General features: G+C 48.9%; 1 protein-coding gene across 5 annotated transcripts in view; it reads left to right on the plus strand.

Annotated features, from left to right (window-relative positions):
• plxna4 (plexin A4) overlaps positions 1 to 20,757 on the plus strand; it is a 256,250-nt gene that overhangs the window by 151,455 nt on the left and 84,038 nt on the right. For all 5 annotated transcript variants that reach the window (XM_029116984.2, XM_029116986.2, XM_029116987.2 and 2 more), the window contains exon 5: positions 11,426 to 11,526. In XM_029116984.2, the coding sequence (XP_028972817.1) occupies positions 11,426 to 11,526 (101 nt within the window). The remainder of the gene's footprint in view (positions 1 to 11,425; positions 11,527 to 20,757) is intronic.

Below are 20,757 nucleotides of genomic sequence, written 5' to 3' on the forward strand. Positions count from 1 at the left end.
ACACACGCACATTCACACACGCACATTCACACAAACTCACACATTCACATAAATACCCAAGCCCACACATTTGATCACAGACCCACTGAGTTGCATGCCCATGTGATGCATGGTACCAGACGGCAGCTGTGCATTCTCACTGAAACATTTATTTGGATGTTTGTAAAACATTAATGTGCCGTTCTGTACTCCACTGTGTACTACACCTTGAATGGCTGGGATACCCTCAGGGCTCGACATTCCTGCTAACATGTCTAGGACATGGACGACTTGTTCTGCATTTCATCACGCACAGCCACCTGCCATCGTGTTTGGGTTGGGTGGTGGTTAGGTTGCGTTGGTGGTTAGGTTGCGTTGGTGGTTAGGTTGCGTTGGTGGTTTGGTTGCGTTGGTGGTTTGGTTGCGTTGGTGGTTTGGTTGCATTGTTGGTTTGGGTTGCGTGGGTGGTAGGGTTGCGTGGGTGGTAGGGTTGCGTGGGTGGTTTGGTTGCATTGGTGGTTTGGTTGCGTTGGTGGTTGGGTTGCATTGGTGGTTAGGTTGCATTGGTGGTTAGGTTGCATGGTGGTTAGGTTGCGTGGTGGTTAAGGATGTCACAAGAACCGATACTTCGGTACCATGTCCATTCCAAAATTCTGAAAAAAGCACCGTAGGTACCAGGATCCAAAACATGACAGATGGTGGCAGGTGCTGCAGCTCCGCCTCGACTTGCCGAAAAGGAAAACAGTGAGAGTTGTGAACTTTGTGTTCGAGGCGGATAATCAGCGAGTAAAAAATTGGCAAAAAACACGATGCAAACGGTGCCTTGAAACTTTCGAGACTAAAGGAGGAAACGCTTCCAACTTAGCAAAGCACCTCAACATTAAGTTTCATCCAGGCTACCGTCGTTACGTTCAGTCTGTCATCTGTCATCAAAATATAACGTTAGCGTTTTAAATATATATTTCCAGACTAATGGTCTGTCACCTTGTCAGTACATTTAAAGTCTGAGCAGAGGGGTGTGCGCGTGCGTGTGCGTGCGTGTGTGTGTGTGTGGCCTCTGCTGTTTTCTTAAGTACATGGGATTTATTGGATTGTTTTAGTTTTTTTCCGTGGTATCAAATTGGGTGTCGAGAATCGTGGATTTTCGCTAGTATTGGTATCGACTACTACATTTCTGGTATTGTGACATCCCTAGTGTAGATGGTTGTATCCTCATTCATATTTATAATGCCTCATAAGTAACAGACCTATGATATTATTTTGCTTCTAGCTTTAGTGCCTGTCTTCTCTCCAGCACACACACATCCCTGAATTGTGCACGCGCGTGCACAATCATATGAACATACTAATACACATACCCACACACAAACTCACACGTGCACCGACATACGCACATACACAAACTAATTTCTCCCCAACCTACATTCCTATTGACGCACTCCGACGCACACAAACACACACTCTCACACACGGATGCTGTGTGCGCTTTGCCCTTTCTGAGTGAATGACTAAGGCCCTTGAAGTTGCCAGTGAGTTGTGGATGTGTAGAGACCCATTCAGTAGGCCTCTGCCTGAGGCTCCCTCATTATACTCCTCTGTGACTCACTCTCACTCTCTTTCTCACGCTCAACACAGATATACAAACTCTCTCTCCCTCGTCTCACTCTCTTTTTCTCTCCCTGTCTCTCTTCCTCCCCTCTCTAGCTCCTCTTCCTCCCCTCTCTAGCTCCTCTTCCTCCCCTCCTCTAGCTCCTCTTTTTCACCCTCTCTCCCTCTTACCAGTCCCTTCCCATTTTTTGTTTAGTATAAATCATGATGTATTTTGTCCCTGTCTGTGTTTTAAAGGGTCTTAAGAGTATTTAGAGATCAGTGCTTCTAATCTGGGTTCTGTGTTGATTGACATGGTTTGTTGCATGTATGGTGGCTCAGAGGTGACACATGGTACATTGGATTTTGCCTTTTGGCACTTACGGAAGTGAAATGTCCATTCATACAACTGGTACTGTGGTGTGGTTTTGGACCAGTGTGCGCGGGGGCCTTTCTTTTTAAGTAACAGTGATATCTTTTTTTAAGCCCTTGTGAGTCTGGCCTCTATAGTTACTGGGTTGTGATCACACCGTAAGTTTGGGATAAAGTTCAAAGGTGAGTGACGTTATGCTGTACAGGTCTATACGCATCGTTACAGGTACGTGTCGCAATATGATTTCACACGGTATTCTAACCGCGCTTAGGCTCAGAGTTCTTACTTGTCTTGCTTGGCAGCGTTAAGTAGCACTATACTTGGCTGCACCTGTTGCCAAAACTGTATTTTGTATCCAGTCGCAGTATCGAATCACAGAATATGCAGAACCGTGAAAATCGCAATACATTTCGTATCAGCACCTAATAAGATGGTATTCGCTGGCTCTCTCGACCCAATGTAAATGCAGCGCTGCAGGCGGAGAAATAAAGTACAGCTAGATTGCTTTGTTGTTTTGGAATAATAACACACCCCCCCCTCCCCCATAGGGTTCTGCCAGGAGAAAAACAGACTGAGTGGATCAATAGGGCTCTCCTGCTGTTCCCAGGGCTAGGGACTGAGACAGGGAAGAAAAAAGCGATAGATGAAGAGAACGGAGGAAAAGGAGAGAGAAAGAAGCCTAACAGTGGGATGACGGGGGTCGACGCGTCTCCGATAGACCGTGGGTCCCCCGCTGGTACTGTTCAGCTCGGGCCCGTGACGTTGTGGAGGGCCCGGCTCTCTGTCTCATTAGGCCCAGATTGGTGCTGCTTGGTCCGGTGCCGGCGTGACCACCCCGCTGGGCTCAGCCTGGCTGGAGGTCTGTACTGTCTGTCCGGAGGTCAGGTGTCAGCGTGGGTCAACCGGGACCTGTAGGAGCCAGTCACTGACCCACTGTGCCCATGTAGAACGCTGTTGGTCCAGAGGGAAGCAGGACACCCACATGCGCGCGCACACACACACACGCACATTTGCATGCAGGCACACTGAATATACAGTAAAAACCTGTTATAAACACACACATGCCCATCCTCTATAAACAGGGGAATATACAGACATGCTGTAAATACACTGGAAGTACACGGTCATAACCTGGCTGAAAATCCAGCACCAAGGTTCCTAGCTGGAAAGGAATCATTCTGCCCATCATCCTCGTCAGTGGTACTGAGAAAGATATAGAGAAAGAGAGAAAGAGGTGGAAAGTGAGAAAGTGAGGGAACAAGATAGAGACTGAGATGAAGCAAAGAAAGAGTTGAAAGATGTGTAACTGATCCTTGGTGCTCTGAGAGAACAATATAGGAAGGGATAGAGTGACAGAGGGAGATTAAAAGAAAGAAAGAAAGAATAAAGAGTGGGAGGAGATGATATGAACTGAAATGATATGAAGGGATGAAATAAAACTCTTCCCAGTAACAGAGGAAACAGACAGACAGGGACACTTCCTCAGTCTGCTACCCCTCTGCAAAGAGAAATACGTGAGTAGAGTGGACGTGTTCCAGAGAACAAGAAAACTGGAGAAGAATAGAGAGAACAGGAATTTTAACAGCATGGAGAAACTGGGAGGGGAAAAGTAAAAGAAATCAAAAAAATATGATAGGATGGATGGAGGGACGATACTGCAGCTAGTTTGCTCCTTTCACCCTTCTCTTTATTCCTCGCTCCCTCTCTTTTATCCGGGGATACTATGAAAGGTATGGTGAATGAGCAGCCTGTCACCCCAACCCCCTCATTAGTCCACTGATTAGCCCGCCCCCCTAATTGAATCGGGGGACCTCTCCTATATCATTTAGGGGCAAGATAAATATATATCCGTGGAAGAAAAGAGTGCGATCAAGTCTGCAGAGGCCTAAGATTATGGATGTCAGAGGCCTGGCTTTGAGTGATGGGGGCGGGACGGAGGTCTTTAGTGCCAGGCTGGGGTCCATCTCGCTGTGGAACTACTCAGCTGTCAGCCAGACGTACAGCTGCGGAAAAACACCGGGCCAGCTGGGACGGTGTCATGAGTGAACGTGGCCACGGACGATTACGCTGTCCCCGCGGTGAGCGCGGTAGGCCGTGGGTTCATGTGGTTTAGAGGACCTTGCGTAAAGGGGCCAGGTAATTGACGTTCTGAAGGGATTCTTTGTTTTGTTTTAATATGCACATTGGGCACCGTAAGCCAGCTTTCACAGGTCTCCACTGGTGGTGTTGGTGTAACATTGGTTCCTGTGGTATTAAGGGCTTAGTAGTACAAACTTTAAAGTAGAGCACTGAGCACAAGCTGTCTGTGTGTGTCACGTAGACTCTTGCATAACGGTACAGATAAAGGTGAAGTCACCTTTTAATGTGACCGTGAAACAAGTTCACGAGCTTCAGAGGATTTTGATTGATTTGTCGTTATTATAATTGACTCAGGGTGTTTGTGAGATTTTCCCCTGACGCCAGCAGAGTATGTTATATAAATAAGTGATAAGAAAACATGGCTGGATGTGCAGCTCCTCCTTACAGTAGCAGCTTTCTATTATTCATGTCTGCTGTAGAAACGGCAGGTTCTGTTTGTGTAAATTATTCACAGTGTGTACTATAACAGCTAGATGATGGCTCAAAGTCAATCTCTTTCATTTCTGCTAAGCCCCAGGGGAAATCCAGATGGGTACATTGCTGATTTAGGGGGTGGTGGAGGGGGGGGGGGTGCATACGGCAGGATCACGTCTGCCATCTCATCAAAAATGTTTAATAAAAACGACCTTTAATTTCAATTATAGCTTTGCGTTTAACGACGACCGTCGGGGCCGCTGGTCTCGCGTGGCGGCAGCCGTCCCCCGGTGATGGTTTACGGTGGTGTTTTATCAGGTTATTACCGTGCCCTACTTTTAGCTGGAGGGCATTGTCTTCGTAACCATACGGCGAGGGAGAGAGAGAGGGGGTCTGCACCAATATGCTGTAGATTTCTATCGCCTGACACACTTCTAAGGCACGTCAACATAGCGGAGAGGGGAGAAAGGTTTGAAATCTTTTTGTCGCAAGTCTCGCACTCTCTCTGTTCCTCTCGGGCCACACATCGCACTGACTCAACCTCCGCCAGTTACAAAGCAGGACGCGTAACATCAAGTTAAGCGTAAAATGGCGTGGCCGAGGCACCTGCATCTCCCGGCCCGGAGAAATCCGGCCGGCCGCGCCGAACCCGCGTTCTCAGGCGTGTAGCCGATCCGGGGGCCGCCCGCGCCGGTGATTACTCACCGCGGTCGTGTGCCTGAGGCGGAATTATGTCGCTCGGACAGAATTCGTTCTGATATGTTTGTGCGCTTCTGGGACTCGGCATCAGAGACGGGATGCAAATCCAGTTAACGCAGAGAGTGGCCGGGTTCACCCGAGACATAATTGCATTTTCCATCTGTGTTCCCTGAGGGCCCGGGTCTGACCGGAGTCTGGCAGAGCTGAGGGCAGCCCAACACAGGCTGGCGAGGGACACCATGTCTTAAAGGGGAGTAGTTACTGTACGTGACAATCCCAAAAAGATACCGGGACAAAAATTACTGGCGATTTCCCGCATCCGTGTGTTTTTTTCTTTCTCCCTAGTAATTACATTTTTTTCAGAAAGACCGCCATTGCTGCAATCTTGCGCAGCGCCACGCTGTTTGGCTGCAGGCCGGCGTGTTAACGCGGAGGTTACAACGCGTCTCCATTGAAAGCCAATCATGGAAGCTGGTGCGGGCGAGTTTGCTATGGAGACGGTCATAATGTTGGCCCTCTGAAGAGACCGAAACATCTGATTATTTAACTCTCAACTGCAATTAAACGGCAAAGTTAACGTGGGCCATTTTTGGGGCCAGCTTTAGCCAGAGACCAGAAACCACCAAAAGAGGACTGTCCACTGAAAATGGAGGTTGTCTTATTTACTTAACACGCAGACAGCCCTTCGTTAAAATGTCACCTATCCTAACGATATGTGAGTCATCTCCCCCTGAGACGAGGCGTTTATCTTCTTTAGTTGGTTAAATACAAGTTAAAACCACTGTTAGCTACGTTGCTTCAATCCTCTGGGGGCTGTAGCGGCCTGTCGTTGTATTGTCGCGTTGAGTTATTATAGTTGATTTGATTAAAAAGACTGCTGCCTTATTAAACTTCAGATCTTTAAGATTCCTCGACCCCCTCTTTCTCCACTTCATCTTCAGAGCAAAGAGATAGCTGGAAGTAATGGGACATATTGCAGTCGTTTGTCATCGCCTGACATTCTACAGCCCAATAACTGTGTTTACTGAGTGACCTCTGCTGCGCCAAATGAAAACAACAATCCAGCTACAAGCGTCCATTTGCCGAGTGTGTTAACAGAGTAAATGACATGGCGCGGGGTGTTCTGATAGACTAGATCAAACGTCTGCTGCAACGAGGGCGATTGCTTTAATGCCCCCCCCCCCCTCCTCACACCATTGACACCAATGCCAAGCCTGACTTCAACCAGGCCGAGATAGACATTTTATTTTGTTTTCACTTGTGTTATTTATTGTAGCTCTTCTTTTGGTGTTATTCTTTTCTACTTTCTTTGGTAATGCACAAAAGTGAAAACGACCTTTTCCCATGCCAATGAAGTCCTCAGAGAGAGACAGGGATAGAGGGCCCGAGGGGGTGTGGGAGTGAGGGAGAGAGGGGGGAGAGAGGGGATATTGAGGTGACAGAAAGGGGGAGGTGACAGGGAGAGACTGAAGCGTCTAGTCATCCTGCTCTTTGTTCAACGTTCGTCCACTGTACACAGTCTAATGAGAAGCCTTTTTGCAGGTTCCCTCTGGATAACACAAGAACAGCAAGAAACCGTGAAAACCAAATGAAAACGAGTGGAAAAAACGAAATGTGCGTGTGATAGATAGCGGCGTTTATGAAACCGTGCAAGCGTGTGGCGTGTTCAGACAGTTTTACGACACAGCGCGTCTCGGCATATGTCCTTTGGGCCCGTCAGGCTGATGGAGAGCCCAGCTTGCTTTGGCAGTGGGGTTGTCGTGGCAGCCATTGTACTCTGGCCGCTGTGCGACAACACTTCCTCTGCGTGTTTGTTGATCTTCTGGCCGGCCGGCAGGCTGGGCAAACACAACTAGAGGTGATAACTAGAGGTGATAAGAGCCGCTGTCATATTTAATGTCTTTGTGGAACCACTCATACACACACACACACAGGAGGACACAGGGCCTACACACTGTGCCCTTTTTTTTGCCGGACCGCGTAAGCATAGAGCTCTGTGTTGTAGTGGTTAGTGACACAGCCTTTCACGTGGGTGACCCGGGTTTGTATCTGAAGAGGGCAATACTTGCCTTGCCTGGTTTCTTGTTGTTAAACACCTATTGAATAATATTCATCCTCTTCCCAGTGTCCAATCCAATGTACCAATAAAAAGATCCTATTGATTAGAGACCAGTGGACATTGCCAATGCTGTACGGTCCGGGAGAGAGGCCCGAGGTGGGGAAGGAAAGCTGTACTTCTCAGACAGACAGGGAGTTTGCATGTTCTTCAGCTCCACTTCAATATGCTTCCTTCAGATGGGAGAGGTTTTGCTCTAGGTGAAAATCTCTGGCTGGATTTCTCTGCTTAATTACGACAGAGTGGGGGAGGAGAGGGGGTGTGGAGGGGAGGACTGGAGATGAGTTGGGCGGATTAGACTCCATTATAAAACCCGGGCCAGGTTTAATAAATTATAAATCTACTTTTCCACTATCGCGGAGCGGAAGGACCCCAGGCATTAAACAGGATTTAGGGGGAGGAGCGAGAGAGACAAGTAGTCAGGTAAAAAGAGAGACGGGCAAGGAGAGCGAGATGTCGATAGGAGCGAGAAGGAGAGGGAAGGAATTTGTGAGGGAAAGGAGGAACGTCTAAGTTAGTAATTGAGGACCTAACTCACTTACATTGAGGCATTGATGTCTGGATTAACAGTGGTGTGGCGTTTGGGTTGCTTCACTGATGCTGACACTCTTTGGACCTTTTAGAAAGAACTGTCATTCTGCCCTCGTCTTGTAAGCTCCTTGATATGTACACTGTCCTTAGTGTTGAGGTTTTGTCAGGAGCAACTTGGCTGGAATTCCAACTCTCCCGTCTTGGAATATAGTGTCATCACTGGTGTGTTACTCTTGAGTTATGCGACACCATGCTGAGAAGAATCACCACCATTAGCAGTATTGTGCGTGTGTGGTTGTATGTGGTTGGCTGTGGTTGTTTGTGTGGTTGTCTGTCTGTGGTTGTTTGTGTGGTTCTTTGTGTGTTTGTTTTGTTGTCTGTGTGTGTTTGTCTGCTTGTCTATGTGTGTGTGGTTGTCTGTGTGTGCTTTCTGTCTGTGTGTGTTTGTCTAAGTTTGGGTATGTTTTTGTGTGTGTGTATTTCAGGGGACCGCCGCAATCTCACAGATGCAGCATGACCCTGTCAGCACATATCTCTCTCACACATAACTAGCACAAGGCACTATCTTTATCGCGCACACACATCAAATACACACATCACATACACAAGTCGCTGGGCTGAGATGTCTTTCTAACATGTCAATAGTGAGGCTTGGAGATTTGGAGATGCTGTGAAATAGCCCCTTTTTCTCCTTTTCTTCTCTCTCTCTCTCTGCCTCTTTGTGTGTGTCTGTGAGTAAATGGAAAATGGTTACATCCCCCAATGCGTGAAAAGGAATCAGCATTTTCTACATGCGTGTGAGCGCTTGTAAAAATGTGTGTGAGATCCTCATCTGTTGCTCCAGCATGATACCCCTCTCAGGCTGTTTTTACCCATCACCCCCCTCTCTTCCTCACCACCACCACTGATAAAACAACTATGCGCCGCTGGCTTGGACATTATCCAACATTCTAAATGACCTGCAATAGAGACAAGGCTATTGGGGGTTTCATCACTTACAGCCAAATCTTCCTCATTAAAAGAATGAGCCCCAATCTCTCTCACATCCTAATAGGATCACAGGTTTTCAACGTCACATCCTTACGGCATCACATCCTTACTGTATCACATTCTTACACCACATGTCCTTATATGGCGCAGCGTCACATCCTTACACCATCACAATGTCGCATCCTTATAGTTTTACAATGTCACGTCCTTTCTGCGCCACGTCCTTTCTGCGCCACGTCCTTTCTGCGCCACGTCCTTACAGCATCATGTCCTTATAGCGCCACATTCTTATAGTCTCGTCCGTACAGCGTCACAGCCTTACAGCATCACAGCGTTGGATGTTTCTGTCGACGGGCTATCTGCTTCACGGGCCCACAAGGATATAGAGTCTGGTGTGTGTGATAAAGAGAGAGATTGGGAGAGCTTTGTGGATTGGCAGAGACCCTCTGATACCCATCAGGCCTCGCATGTCTGCCGCTGGGGAAATGAGATTTTTACCAGACACACACACACACACAGTCCCCAGATCAGAGATCCTTGTTCCATAGCCTGCTCAGGGAGACCACCCCTCTCTGTTTGTGAATAACAGGGTCCACTCTACCATAAGCCCCCCCCCCCCCCCCCCGGTTCCTCTGTCTTTCTCCTTTCTCTCTCTCTTTTCTCTCCCTATTCCTTACCCCTCTCTCCCCCTCCTCTGTCCCTACCACTCTATCCTTCTATTCTCTACCCCTTCCTGTCCCTCTCTGTCTCACTCATCTCCTTTATTTACCCCTCTCTCATCCTCTTTTTCTCACTCCTGCATATCCCCCCCCAACACCCCCCCCCACACACACACACACACACACACACTTATCAGAAATGTATGGAGGAGGACTTTGCTGCCTGACGACTCAATGCACTCTTTCAATGTTACCTTGATATGAAACGTATTCAGAGTGTTTTGCACCATTCTGATGCCGCTTAAGAAATTCACTCAGATCTCTCTCTACATCAGTTTCTGAGTGTCAGTATTCATATGTATAAATGCTGTATGTAGGAAGAGAAGAACGATGTCAGGCGGCCTCCCAAATGCCACCCTGTCCCCTATATTATGCACTGCTTTGGACCAAGGCCTGTATGGGGGAATAGGGTGGCATTTGGCATTCGGACTGAGGGGTTCAGCACTTTCTTGCATCCTCCACAAAAGACAAGGATCAGGATTTCACAACAAAGAGTACAGTTAGGCCCATATAAAAGAAAAGCGTCTCGTTTCAAAGCCACTTTAATCTCGCCCAGGGGTAACGTTCGATGATACGTTCAACCTCGACGTTAGGAAGACCTACTGCCTCCACATTTGTACTAACTGCGAGGCGAGCTGCCATAAATGTAAGTAAATTCTTCCAATCTGCCTTGAAGAAAATGGTACAAGTTAATTGCGTAGTTTTTCATCTGCTGGAGCTTTTGGGTGGATTTTAATAGGCGAAGATGTTGGATGCATGTGTCACCTCCCTACACCTTAAGCACACATTGATGTATGGAAAGTGCCACAGATGTGGTGTTAGTTTTATAGATATTGAGAAAATGTAAGAAATGTAAAATAAGATGCTCCACCTCACAGGAAAGAGTAATTTCCTCTTTGGATATTCACACAAACACGCATGTTGGCTTTGCTATCCTTGTGTGGACTTGCAACCCAGAAATCCATGTTTTATATAACCTAACACAGACTATAACCTAAATTATATGCTTAAACATGAGCTAGCCATATTGCTTAACCCTAAACCTAACTGAAAATGACTAAACCTAAAAGTAAACCTTGTTCTCACACTGCTGAATACATATTTCCCAATATGAATCCCATAAACTGGTTGTCACATTTTCCCCAGTGGGTACCTGACTAAAATAAGTCCCCACATGTGCACACAGGATCACACATACACACACTCAGTTACTGTATTTACGTTTACTACACACGTTCATACACACACACACATATGTAAAGATCCTTTCACGCACACATCGACACCCACAAACAGAGACACACACATGCACTGACCTGATAGGCAGCGATGGCGTCTCTGGTGATCAGATATTATGTCCCTGTGATGATGTCATCTTTTCCTGCCCCCTCCCTGCCAACGCCGTCACTGGTGCCCAGCTTGAGTGACAGCGGTCACTGTCCAATGACGGCTCATTAATCAAGACTGTCACACCGGGAGTGCTCAATGCCGTTCCCATGGAGACAGAGAGGCACCACCCTCTGACCCTGTGGAACTCTCCTGTCCCAGCCCAGAGCCCTGGCACTCAGAACCAATGTCAGTCAGTGCCAATCAGTGCCAGTGAGCGTTGGCATGGCTATAAATCATAGTGATGAACTATGAACCAGAGGTTGTCCCCCACGTGTCGACTGAAGGATGAGTGAACGGTGTCTCCGTACAGGCGGAGCTTTGTCGGAAGTTCCACGGGTGAAGTTCCATCACCCGACGGCTGGGCCTCTGTTCCCCTCGCTGCCCCTCAGCTCCCAGCGTACCCCTCTCCTTCAATCACTCCTGCCTCCGTCTGAGTCCAGTCTATAACTCCCTCTCTCTCTGTCCCTCTCTCTCTCTGTGTGTGTGTAGCTGACGAGGGTCCCAGTGGAGGTGTGTGGCCAATACTCTACCTGCAGCGAGTGTCTGGGCTCCGGAGACCCACACTGTGGCTGGTGCGTCCTTCACAACATGTAAGTACACTTCATATCAATCCAACAATGGGCCTGAGCTTTTTCTGAGAACTTGTTTACTGTGGGGATCAAAGTTGGTTTTCAGTTTTATCGATCAAATGTGACCCGTTACCCGACAGTGCAGTGTTTGGGCAAGTGGGTTGGGCTTGTACGAGACGCCCGGACCCACGCCCTGTGCACTCAGGGGTGCCTCCTGCCACCCCAACCCCAGCCTCAGATAGGGTTCCTGGGGTTGGGCCTGGCGCCCTCAGATCTATTATCAAGCCAATCCACTGGCCTCATTTACCTTTTAGAAACCAGACTCCTATTGGAGTGCCGAGGCCATGGTTGCTGCCAGAAGACTGATGGGAGTTAGGGACACGGTCTCTCTCTCCTTCACTCTGTCTTATTTTCTGTTCTTTCTCTTTCCTGCTGCTGAAAATCCCCCATAACCCCTCCCCTCCCTGTCCCGGCCTCCACTAGATGGAGACTTAAAGATAGTTCTGGCCCTGAGGCCCCGAGGGCCCGGTGTATTTCCTCCACTGCAAATTGAAAATTGGTTTCTTGTGCTCTTGCTGATCGCCCTGGGTGGTGTGTGTGGTGTGGGGGTAGGCTTGCATTGTCTGCTGCCCCCCCCCCCCACCATATTGCTCCTACACCATCTCATGCGTTTAGCACCTCCAGCCCTGCACCGCCCTACTCGGGAGCTGGCGAGGGCGGAGAGATTGCTGTCCGACATAGAAAACACTATGGAACCAAAGCACTGTGTCATGAAGCAGGTGGGGAGGCAGAGAGAGGGGGAGGCAGAGAGAGGGGGAGGCAGAGAGAGGGGGAGGCAGAGAGAGGGGAAGGCAGAGAGAGGGGGAGGCAGAGAGAGGGGAAGGCAGAGAGAGGGGGAGGCAGAGAGAGGGGGAGGCGGAGAGAGGGGGAGGCGGAGAGAGGGGGAGGCGGAGAGAGGGGGAGGCGGAGAGAGGGGGGTGGAGAAAGAGGAGGTCGAGCCCAGCACGGAGAAAGCAAGTGACAGAGGAACAGCAGGAGGTGTGAGGGAGGAGTTCTGTGAGGGAGGGGGGCAGTGAGGGAGGGGGGCAGTGGGCGGCATCATTAGCAGACAGAGGTATTGGTGTGTCTGAGTTGCTCTGCCGCTGGAGGTCAAAGGCAAAGTCACCAAGTAAGATACACACACCGCACAGCCGTCGGAGCGGTCAGCCAGCCAGCGTTCTATGGCACATCATCTGGATGTCCTTAAAGGCACAGGTCATTTGTGGCCACAGATTGGGCTGTCGGAGCAGGCCGGATGAAATCCCAACACTCCTCGTCTGTCTGGTCCAAGTGAGGGACTGGGGGGGGACCAGACAGACAAGGAGTGTCCCGCGAGAGAATTGGTGTCAAGGGGAGGAGGAGGAGGAGGGCTCAAGATACATGCCAGCAATTGACCACTTAACCTCTGGGCCCTGATGTGGTACTGCCACTAGTACCTGAAGGACGGGGCTACCCAGAGGGGCCATAGATGGCTCACTGGACCGCCTTTCAGTTATTCTGGGTCCTTGGTCTGTAGCCTGTCTGTTATGTTGAGTGTGTGGTTCAGTCTGGCAGTGTTGAATGTCAAACAGTGGTTCTGTTCTCTGACCTTCTTTGAAACTTTCTCTCCTTCTGTCTTCACATTCTCTCTCTGCCTCACTTTGTTTTCCCTCCCCCCTTTTTTTTTTTGTCTACCCCACGCTATGTCTTTCGTTAGCACTCTCACCAGTTCTGTTCTCATTGGCCTCGTGCCCAGAATAGGTACTGAGTGTGTGAGTGAGTGAAGGAGGAGGAAACAGGAACGGAGAAACACCACCCCGCTCTGATGGAGACGGGACAACTGATCCCCCCTCCCTGTGAATACTTAACGGGGTCCCGGTAAGCCGAGCCCCCCTCTGGGTGGCAACACTGCAGAAGCTTGGGCCCGAGGCTTTGTGTTCCAGCACTGTGTTCTGTCTACTTTGAACCCAGAACCCACAGCGTCATAGTTTAAAGTCCCATCCGAAACACAAGTCAAATAACCAACATATCTTTCTGGACTTCTTTGGGAGGGACAACAGGGTTTCGGGGAGGTTACCAACAGAGAAATGTGTAACGGGGGATGGGGGCGGATTAATTGTCTACATCAATGTGCAGAGCAGCAGTCACACATTAAAAAGGTACTAATATAACCCAGGAACAGTGTTTGGTCAGTTAAGCCAGGCTTTACCAGCAAAACCCAGGGAAGGTTCTTGCTGAATAGCCCCGTTTGATCATTCGAACCATGTCCTGGGGATTTCTTAACGATTTGGTTAAAGCAAGACCATTCGTACGTGACCTCATTGATTACGTTTCCCGGGAATCCTGTGTTAGTATATCCACTGAAATGATTCTTCCTTGCATTGATCGTGTGGAATAATCAATTACTGAAAGTCGTTGAAGAGCCTATCTTACCCACTTGCATGATGTCAAACTAGTAATCGAACCGCCATCAGTTCTGACTGCGTACGTATCTCCCGGGCCAGGAGTCACAGTCAGCTGACCTACGTATCTCCCGGGCCAGGAGTCACAGTCAGCTGACCTACGTATCTCCCGGGCCAGGAGTCACAGTCAGCTGACGTACGTATCTCCCGGGCCAGGAGTCACAGTCAGCTGACGTACGTATCTCCCGGGCCAGGAGTCACAGTCAGCTGACGTACGTATCTCCCGGGCCAGGAGTCACAGTCAGCTGACACCCAATTCAGCCGTTGCATGAGAGAGAGAATTCACCCAGACGGATGATCCCTCACCCCTTTTCTTCCCCCCCGCCCTCCCGCCTCCTCTCATCGATGCCCAGTGTGAGGGGGGAGACTGGGATGGGGGTGACTGGGTTGGACGTCGGGTGACTGGAGCCATTGAGTCCTGCAGTTAATACACTATTGATCCGCACTCAAACAAACACACAGCCAGCCCCCCCCCACCAACACACACACACACACACACACACACACACACTTACATTGGTTAAATAGTAGGCCTCTTGTTTTTCAGTCTAAAGGTTGTGACCTTGTCTGGGAGCTGACGACGGTGGCACAGTTATGTTTAGCCCGCTGATGTAATAGACACGTGCACACACTAATCAAGCGTCCTTTTACCCCCAATGCAGTTCATCTCGGCTCTGCCCGCTCAAGCCTTCCATTGCCTCATGTCTGCGCTGTAGGCGCTACGGCGTTTCCGCGGGCACGTCTCTGTGAAAACACCGAGACGATCCGCTTGCTTTGGCACCTTCACCAGTCGCCTGCTGCAGAGAGCCGATTCGTGCCTGGATGCGGTCGCAGTCCCGACGTAAACGCGCTCCTCCCTGGGTTCTTGCACGTTCTTTAGGGACTTGGGTTCCTCCCTGGGTCAGCTGTCAGGGCTCCAGGGGGTGATCGGGAGCCGTCGCAGGGAGCACTCACACATATAGACCCGGGGCTACTGCATGATAGCATCTACGCTCCCCGGAGACCCGCGGGCACCGCTTTGATCTAAAGTTTCCCCACCACCTCACTCCTGGGTGTGTGTGTGTGTGTGTGGGGGGGGGGGGTCTCTATATGTAAGTCAAGTGAGTTCAGCATCACTGCTAGCGGAACATGAATAGCCTATTCCAGAATATAATGAATCTACAAAAGTTACAGACATAGTTTGGCGATTCGGATATTGCACATGTCAACATTGCAATTTCGATTGCAATACAAATAATCGTACATCCCCGCATCTTTATTTTGACGTCTACATTTTGTAGTCTTTATCCTGAGGTGTCTATGTCTTGTGGTCTGTAATTTGTGGCTCCTACATCTCCTGTTTTAAGCTACACCCACATCTAACATTATGTTTATGTTGTTGGGACACTCCACTATCTAATATGGCTGCCTCCCAAATGGCATTCTAATCCCTTTGAAGTCCAATACCTCTGAGGGCCCCTTCCACTGAACATGACTCAACAGTCCCTTTAGAGGAACCTCAGACAACTAATACTTCAGTCTAAACTGTTTGTCAAATAGTTTGTTGTTCTCGATCAACCTTGAAATAAGCTCCTGGGTCCAGTCTTTATGAGGCTATGGCTCAATTCCCTCATCTCACCACCTTCTTTCCTCTCAGCCCCTTCACGTCTCATCCACCTCATCCCCCTCTCCTCTTGCCCATTCTGCTCTCCTCACGTCCTATCCCTCTCTTCTTATTCCCATCTACTCTGACCGCTCTTCTCTTTTCTTCCTCTCCTCTCATCCCGCCCCCACTTTCTCTTTTTCCTCTTCTCTCCTGTCTTCTACTTTCATCCCACTCTCCTCAACTCTGTTCTCTTCTCATTCCCCCCTATTTCTCCTCTCATCTCACTTTTCTCCTATAGAACTCCTCCTGGAGGAGCTGTTAGTCTGACTGGACAGGAAGAGGAGAACTCCGATCAATAATGCAGTGGAGGAAGTCAACAGAGAGGGGATGGGGACACTTTGTATGTGGAGAGCCTGTGTGTGTGTTTGAGTGTGTATGTGTGTGTACGTATGTACATGTTTGTGTGTCTGTGTTCTTGTGCACATAGCTCCAGCATTACTAAGTAGTGCATGTTATTATAATATACTTGTATATATTTCAGCAATAAGGCACAAGGGATTGTGGCAAATTGTCAGTATACCCTGGCTAAGAGCTGTTCATAGGTACGACACAAAGCAGAGTGCCAACACATGGTCACACACATACCATTAATCCCAGAGGTGACTTATTGTTGTTAATAACTGGATATCAATGTATTTCCTTGCGATTACCCCCAGTCTGAAATACCATGGCCTATCAGCATTCACCTAATTTATAAAAATAGTTAAGCTTTAATCCTAGGCTAAGGATTCTGATTTGTGTTCCTAAGCCCTGGGCTAACAGACAAACGAGACACAATACTTTGACTTTCTAGATCTGATGAGCCATAATGTTGCATTCTGCCTGGCATGCGAATTAATGTCATATGTACAGTACATCACTGACACCCAACTAACGCTGCAATCCCATGGTTCTTTTTACAACTTTCTGACTATGGTTGATGAATTGCTTTGACAACTCTTTTTAAAATACGCAATGAGAAACACTTTGATGTGAAAATATGAACAAAAGGTGGATAATGTGACTAGTTCAACCTTTTGTCCTTTGACTTATTTCCTAGATTTACTTGGTATAGTTACTTTACTCTGATTATGTAACAGCAAAGGTTTTGCTGAATGAAAGGACTGAAACAGAGCTACAGCGTTGCAGTTTGAGAATGGCGTGCATTGTGAGCGTATAAAAATGAAGTGAAAGTGCAGCTTTTGTGATTTGACAAAAAACGGCCTGTGCTTTTATTCTTGGCCTCATTCCACACTAGTTCTTTTGTCACAGTGTTTCTAGGGCTAGTCCTGAAAAGTTGGTGCTAGCTCCAGAGCAGGGCCGACTAGCCATGGGCTAAGGTTGGTGCTAGCCCTGGGCTGAGGTGCAGTGTGAACGTCTTGTGTGTGTGCGTGTGTTTGTGTGTGTGCGTGCGCGCACATGTGGGTTTAGGTACATCTTGGGGGGTGCACATTTGTGTGTGAGTGACTTCAACCTCTATGCATTATTCAAAGCCGCTAGAATTACGTTGACAAAAGAGCCAGTCCCTCAGAGAGCCAGTCAAATCCTAGGCCCAGCTTTCAATCGAGCTGTCTCCGCCCAATCAAATCCCTGCTCTGCGGTGATGCAGGAATTATGTTAATTCACATCTCAGTCAGACTCCGCTGCAGGTGTTGGGCGGGCTTTCATCCTTCTCCCAGTCTCTGCCTAGTAACACTGAGACTCATCCGCTTACTGTCATCCATAAACAGGCTTTATGGAATAAAACAAACCTTTAATAGGACATAGAATTCTACAGTACAGTAGAATTCTAACGTGTAAAATATCTGAGTGGAATCCCCAGGTGGAATTGCAGACAGAGCACTGAAAAAACTCTACGTTCACAATCTTGCTCCTGTTCACAGTGTCAACTCGACCGCCAGCACGGATCTCTCTGGGGTTTCGTGTCGTCATAACGCTGTGGGAACGTCGTGAAGAGGCGTTCCTGCCGCGCGTCACTGTCAGGCAGAATAACTAGGCTGTCAGTCTGTCCGTCATGCGTGACACAAAGACAGATTGGGAATCATGTTTTGAGAAATAACGTTGTCAAAACGAATGCCGTCTCCTGGCGTCGGACAGGTGAATGTGAGGCATCGCTCATATTAGGACTTGAGAGCTCGTGGCATGGATTCAAGTAATGTGCTGGGGAAAGTAAGTTATGCTCATATTTGGATTGTATACACTCGGAAGTCATGATGAATGTGCAGATTCTGGCTTTTGCCAGTGTGTGGGAGGCTTGGGCGTGATATTAATACGATACTTTGTTGTGTGTTTAGGGGGGGCACATCACTCCTCTGGCTCCTTTAAACCCTGCTCCTCTCCTCATATCCTCTATCTTCTCCTGTCTCTCCTCTCTCACCCCCCCCCCCCCTTGCCCCCTCCTCCTACGCTGAACACACAAACGGCGACGCCCACGCCGGCGCAGGTTATGGGGGCGACGTGGACTCCACTGACTCTTAGTTGTCACGCGATGGGCTGTCAGTCAACGCTAAAGAGGTTGGGACAATGATGGTTGTGTGTCCCCCCAGTCAGGGATCCTCAGCCTCACTTCTAGTCAGCCAGTAGCTGTTGGGGATGATCATTACATGGAGACGATGCTGGTTCGCCTGAAATGCTCTGGGCCCGCGTATGGCCATTACAAGCCTGAGTGCTTTGTTATGGTTGGCGAAATGTCTGACTGTAAATCATTTGTGCTGAAATACAAAGAAGGAGGGGCTAAAACATCTATTTGCAAAACTTCGGCGACGGCCAAGTTACACGCTGCGGGGCTGAAGTGGACCTTTCCGTGGGGTCAAGTTCATTGTCCGTCTTGTTCTTTAATTCTGCACCTCTGGTTACAGCCATACATTATCCTCTCATTACTGGGATGCTAATGCTAATTGAGCTGCTGCATTGCCTCTGATTAGCATGCAGACCCATTGTGTGTGGCTGTCGCGTGTGTTAGCCTCCCGTCGGAGTTGGTGCACCGCTAACGCCAAGGCGCGTTGATGTGCGTTGGTGGCCAAAAAAAGGCTTTGTTTACTCTGTCAAAAAGCCCCCTCCCTGTGCCCGTCGAGAGAGACACACAACACATGGGTTCCCTTCGCCAGCAACCGAACTGGCCCCCGTCACTGATTTTCAGTCTGTTTTACCCCTGTGGTGGCAGGAACAACTGTGGAAACGATCAACTATGGTGAGGGGCCTCCTCAGAGGCGAGCGCCAAGTTCAGAGGGAACGTTGACTGTAGATTTTAAGCTACTTCTGTTCCATGCCCCTGTTAACATACATTTGTCAGGAGAGTGCTATCTGGGGTTGCAATTTTGAAAGAGCACTTGCTTGGCTTCCAGAGTTTGGAACTGAGTGGAGTCCCTGATAGGATCTTTCCCCCGGGCTTTGATGTGCCGGCTCACGGAGCTGTTTGCTCTCAGGGCACATGAAGTATGGCTCGTCCCTGGTCACTGGGGAGCAGCCCTCTCCGTCTCCCCCCAACGCAGTGGAAAGGCTCCTGGCTTCCAGGCTTACGGAAAGGGATGAGACCGGAAAGGTGATGGGAGCGTGAAGACGGAACGTGCGCCTGTCTGCCGGCCTCTCTGAACTGTCACCAGGACGGGCTGGGAGCACTGGGCCATGCTACACAAACTGCACTGTCACGCCGTCGCCCCGCCAGGGAACACACGCTGCCACAGAGAGCCACGTGCCCACCGGACCGTGAACCGGACCCAGAAAATGATCCGGGGACTGGCTCCTCAGACAGGGAGCGAAGGAGGAGGAGAGGAACGAGGGACTGAAGAAAGGATGTGTGGTGAGAGGGAGAGAGGAGAGGAGGAGAGGAGGAGGGCCCTCTGAAACGAAAGGGAAGATGGGGAGATGGACGGATGAAGTGGTAGAGAAGATAGCATAGGTTGGATAAATTCACACAGAGAGAGGATGAGGGATGGCCAGGTGGAGGACAGTCATTTCACTTTGTGAGGCACTTTGACTAAACCAAGAGCCGACACAAGTACACACACACACACACACACACACACACACAAATGTACACATGAACTCAGACACACACATCACACATACAGAACCACACTTCCCTCTCTCAAGGCTGAACTCACATATACGTGTTGAATAATGAGGCCATGAGAGCAGTTCCTGGGAGAAGGTGCTTGCTTACAGCAGATCCACTTCTAACACAGATCAGTAAATACACCAGGACTCCCAACAGTGTAGTAAATACACCAGGACTCCTAACAGTGTAGGAAATACACCAGGACTCCTAACAGTGTAGTAAATACACCAGGACTCCCAACAGTGTAGTAAATACACCAGGACTCCCAACAGTGTAGTAAATACACCAGGACTCCCAACAGTGTAGTAAATACACCAGGACTCCCAACAGTGTAGTAAATACACCAGGACTCCCAACAGTGTAGTAAATACACAAGGACTCCCAACAGTGTAGTAAATACACCAGGACTCCCAACAGTGTAGTAAATACACCAGGACTCTAACAGCTCGCTACATTTACTAGGGTTTAAGGAATAGCCATGTGAGTTAATCCTGCGCCAACAGGCATGTAATCGCCATCCACATTGGCCCATTGATCTTGTGTGTCTCGCACTGTCATTTAGAGTTCTTAACAGGACCTAAGCCTCTTCTTTCACCCCCATCTGTGTGCGTTGTTACACAGTGTGTTCAGGACCAATAACAGAATTAATTCCTTTCAATGTGAACAAGGTGCGCAGGTTCTGTACTCTATGTGGATGTGATTATTAGTGACTAAGCGTTGTTTTGGCACCTGTGGCCACTGTTCTGTAGCCTGCTGCCAGACGTACTGGGTCTGTCGTGCCAGCTCCTATGCGAGACAGCACCATAGTTGGCAAAGTTGGCAAGACAACACTAACAGACCTGGCATCAGGCTGGCCTGGAAAACCCAGGTCAAAGAAAATGCCAAAATCTTGAACATTTCCGCTGTTTATACATTTTTCTCTGTTGTCCTTTAATGGGTTTAGTCTGATTCGAACTGAGCTAGCTGATAAGAGGCACAACTTTGTATCACAACACACCCCAAGGTGAACCTGTCACCCCAATAGTCCCTCCATGCCCTCTAAAGAGATGTACTACAGTACCCACAATGCAACACATTACTGAAGCTAACAC

Source organism: Esox lucius, chromosome 23 (genome assembly GCF_011004845.1).
Source record: "Esox lucius isolate fEsoLuc1 chromosome 23, fEsoLuc1.pri, whole genome shotgun sequence".
NCBI lineage: Eukaryota > Metazoa > Chordata > Actinopteri > Esociformes > Esocidae > Esox > Esox lucius.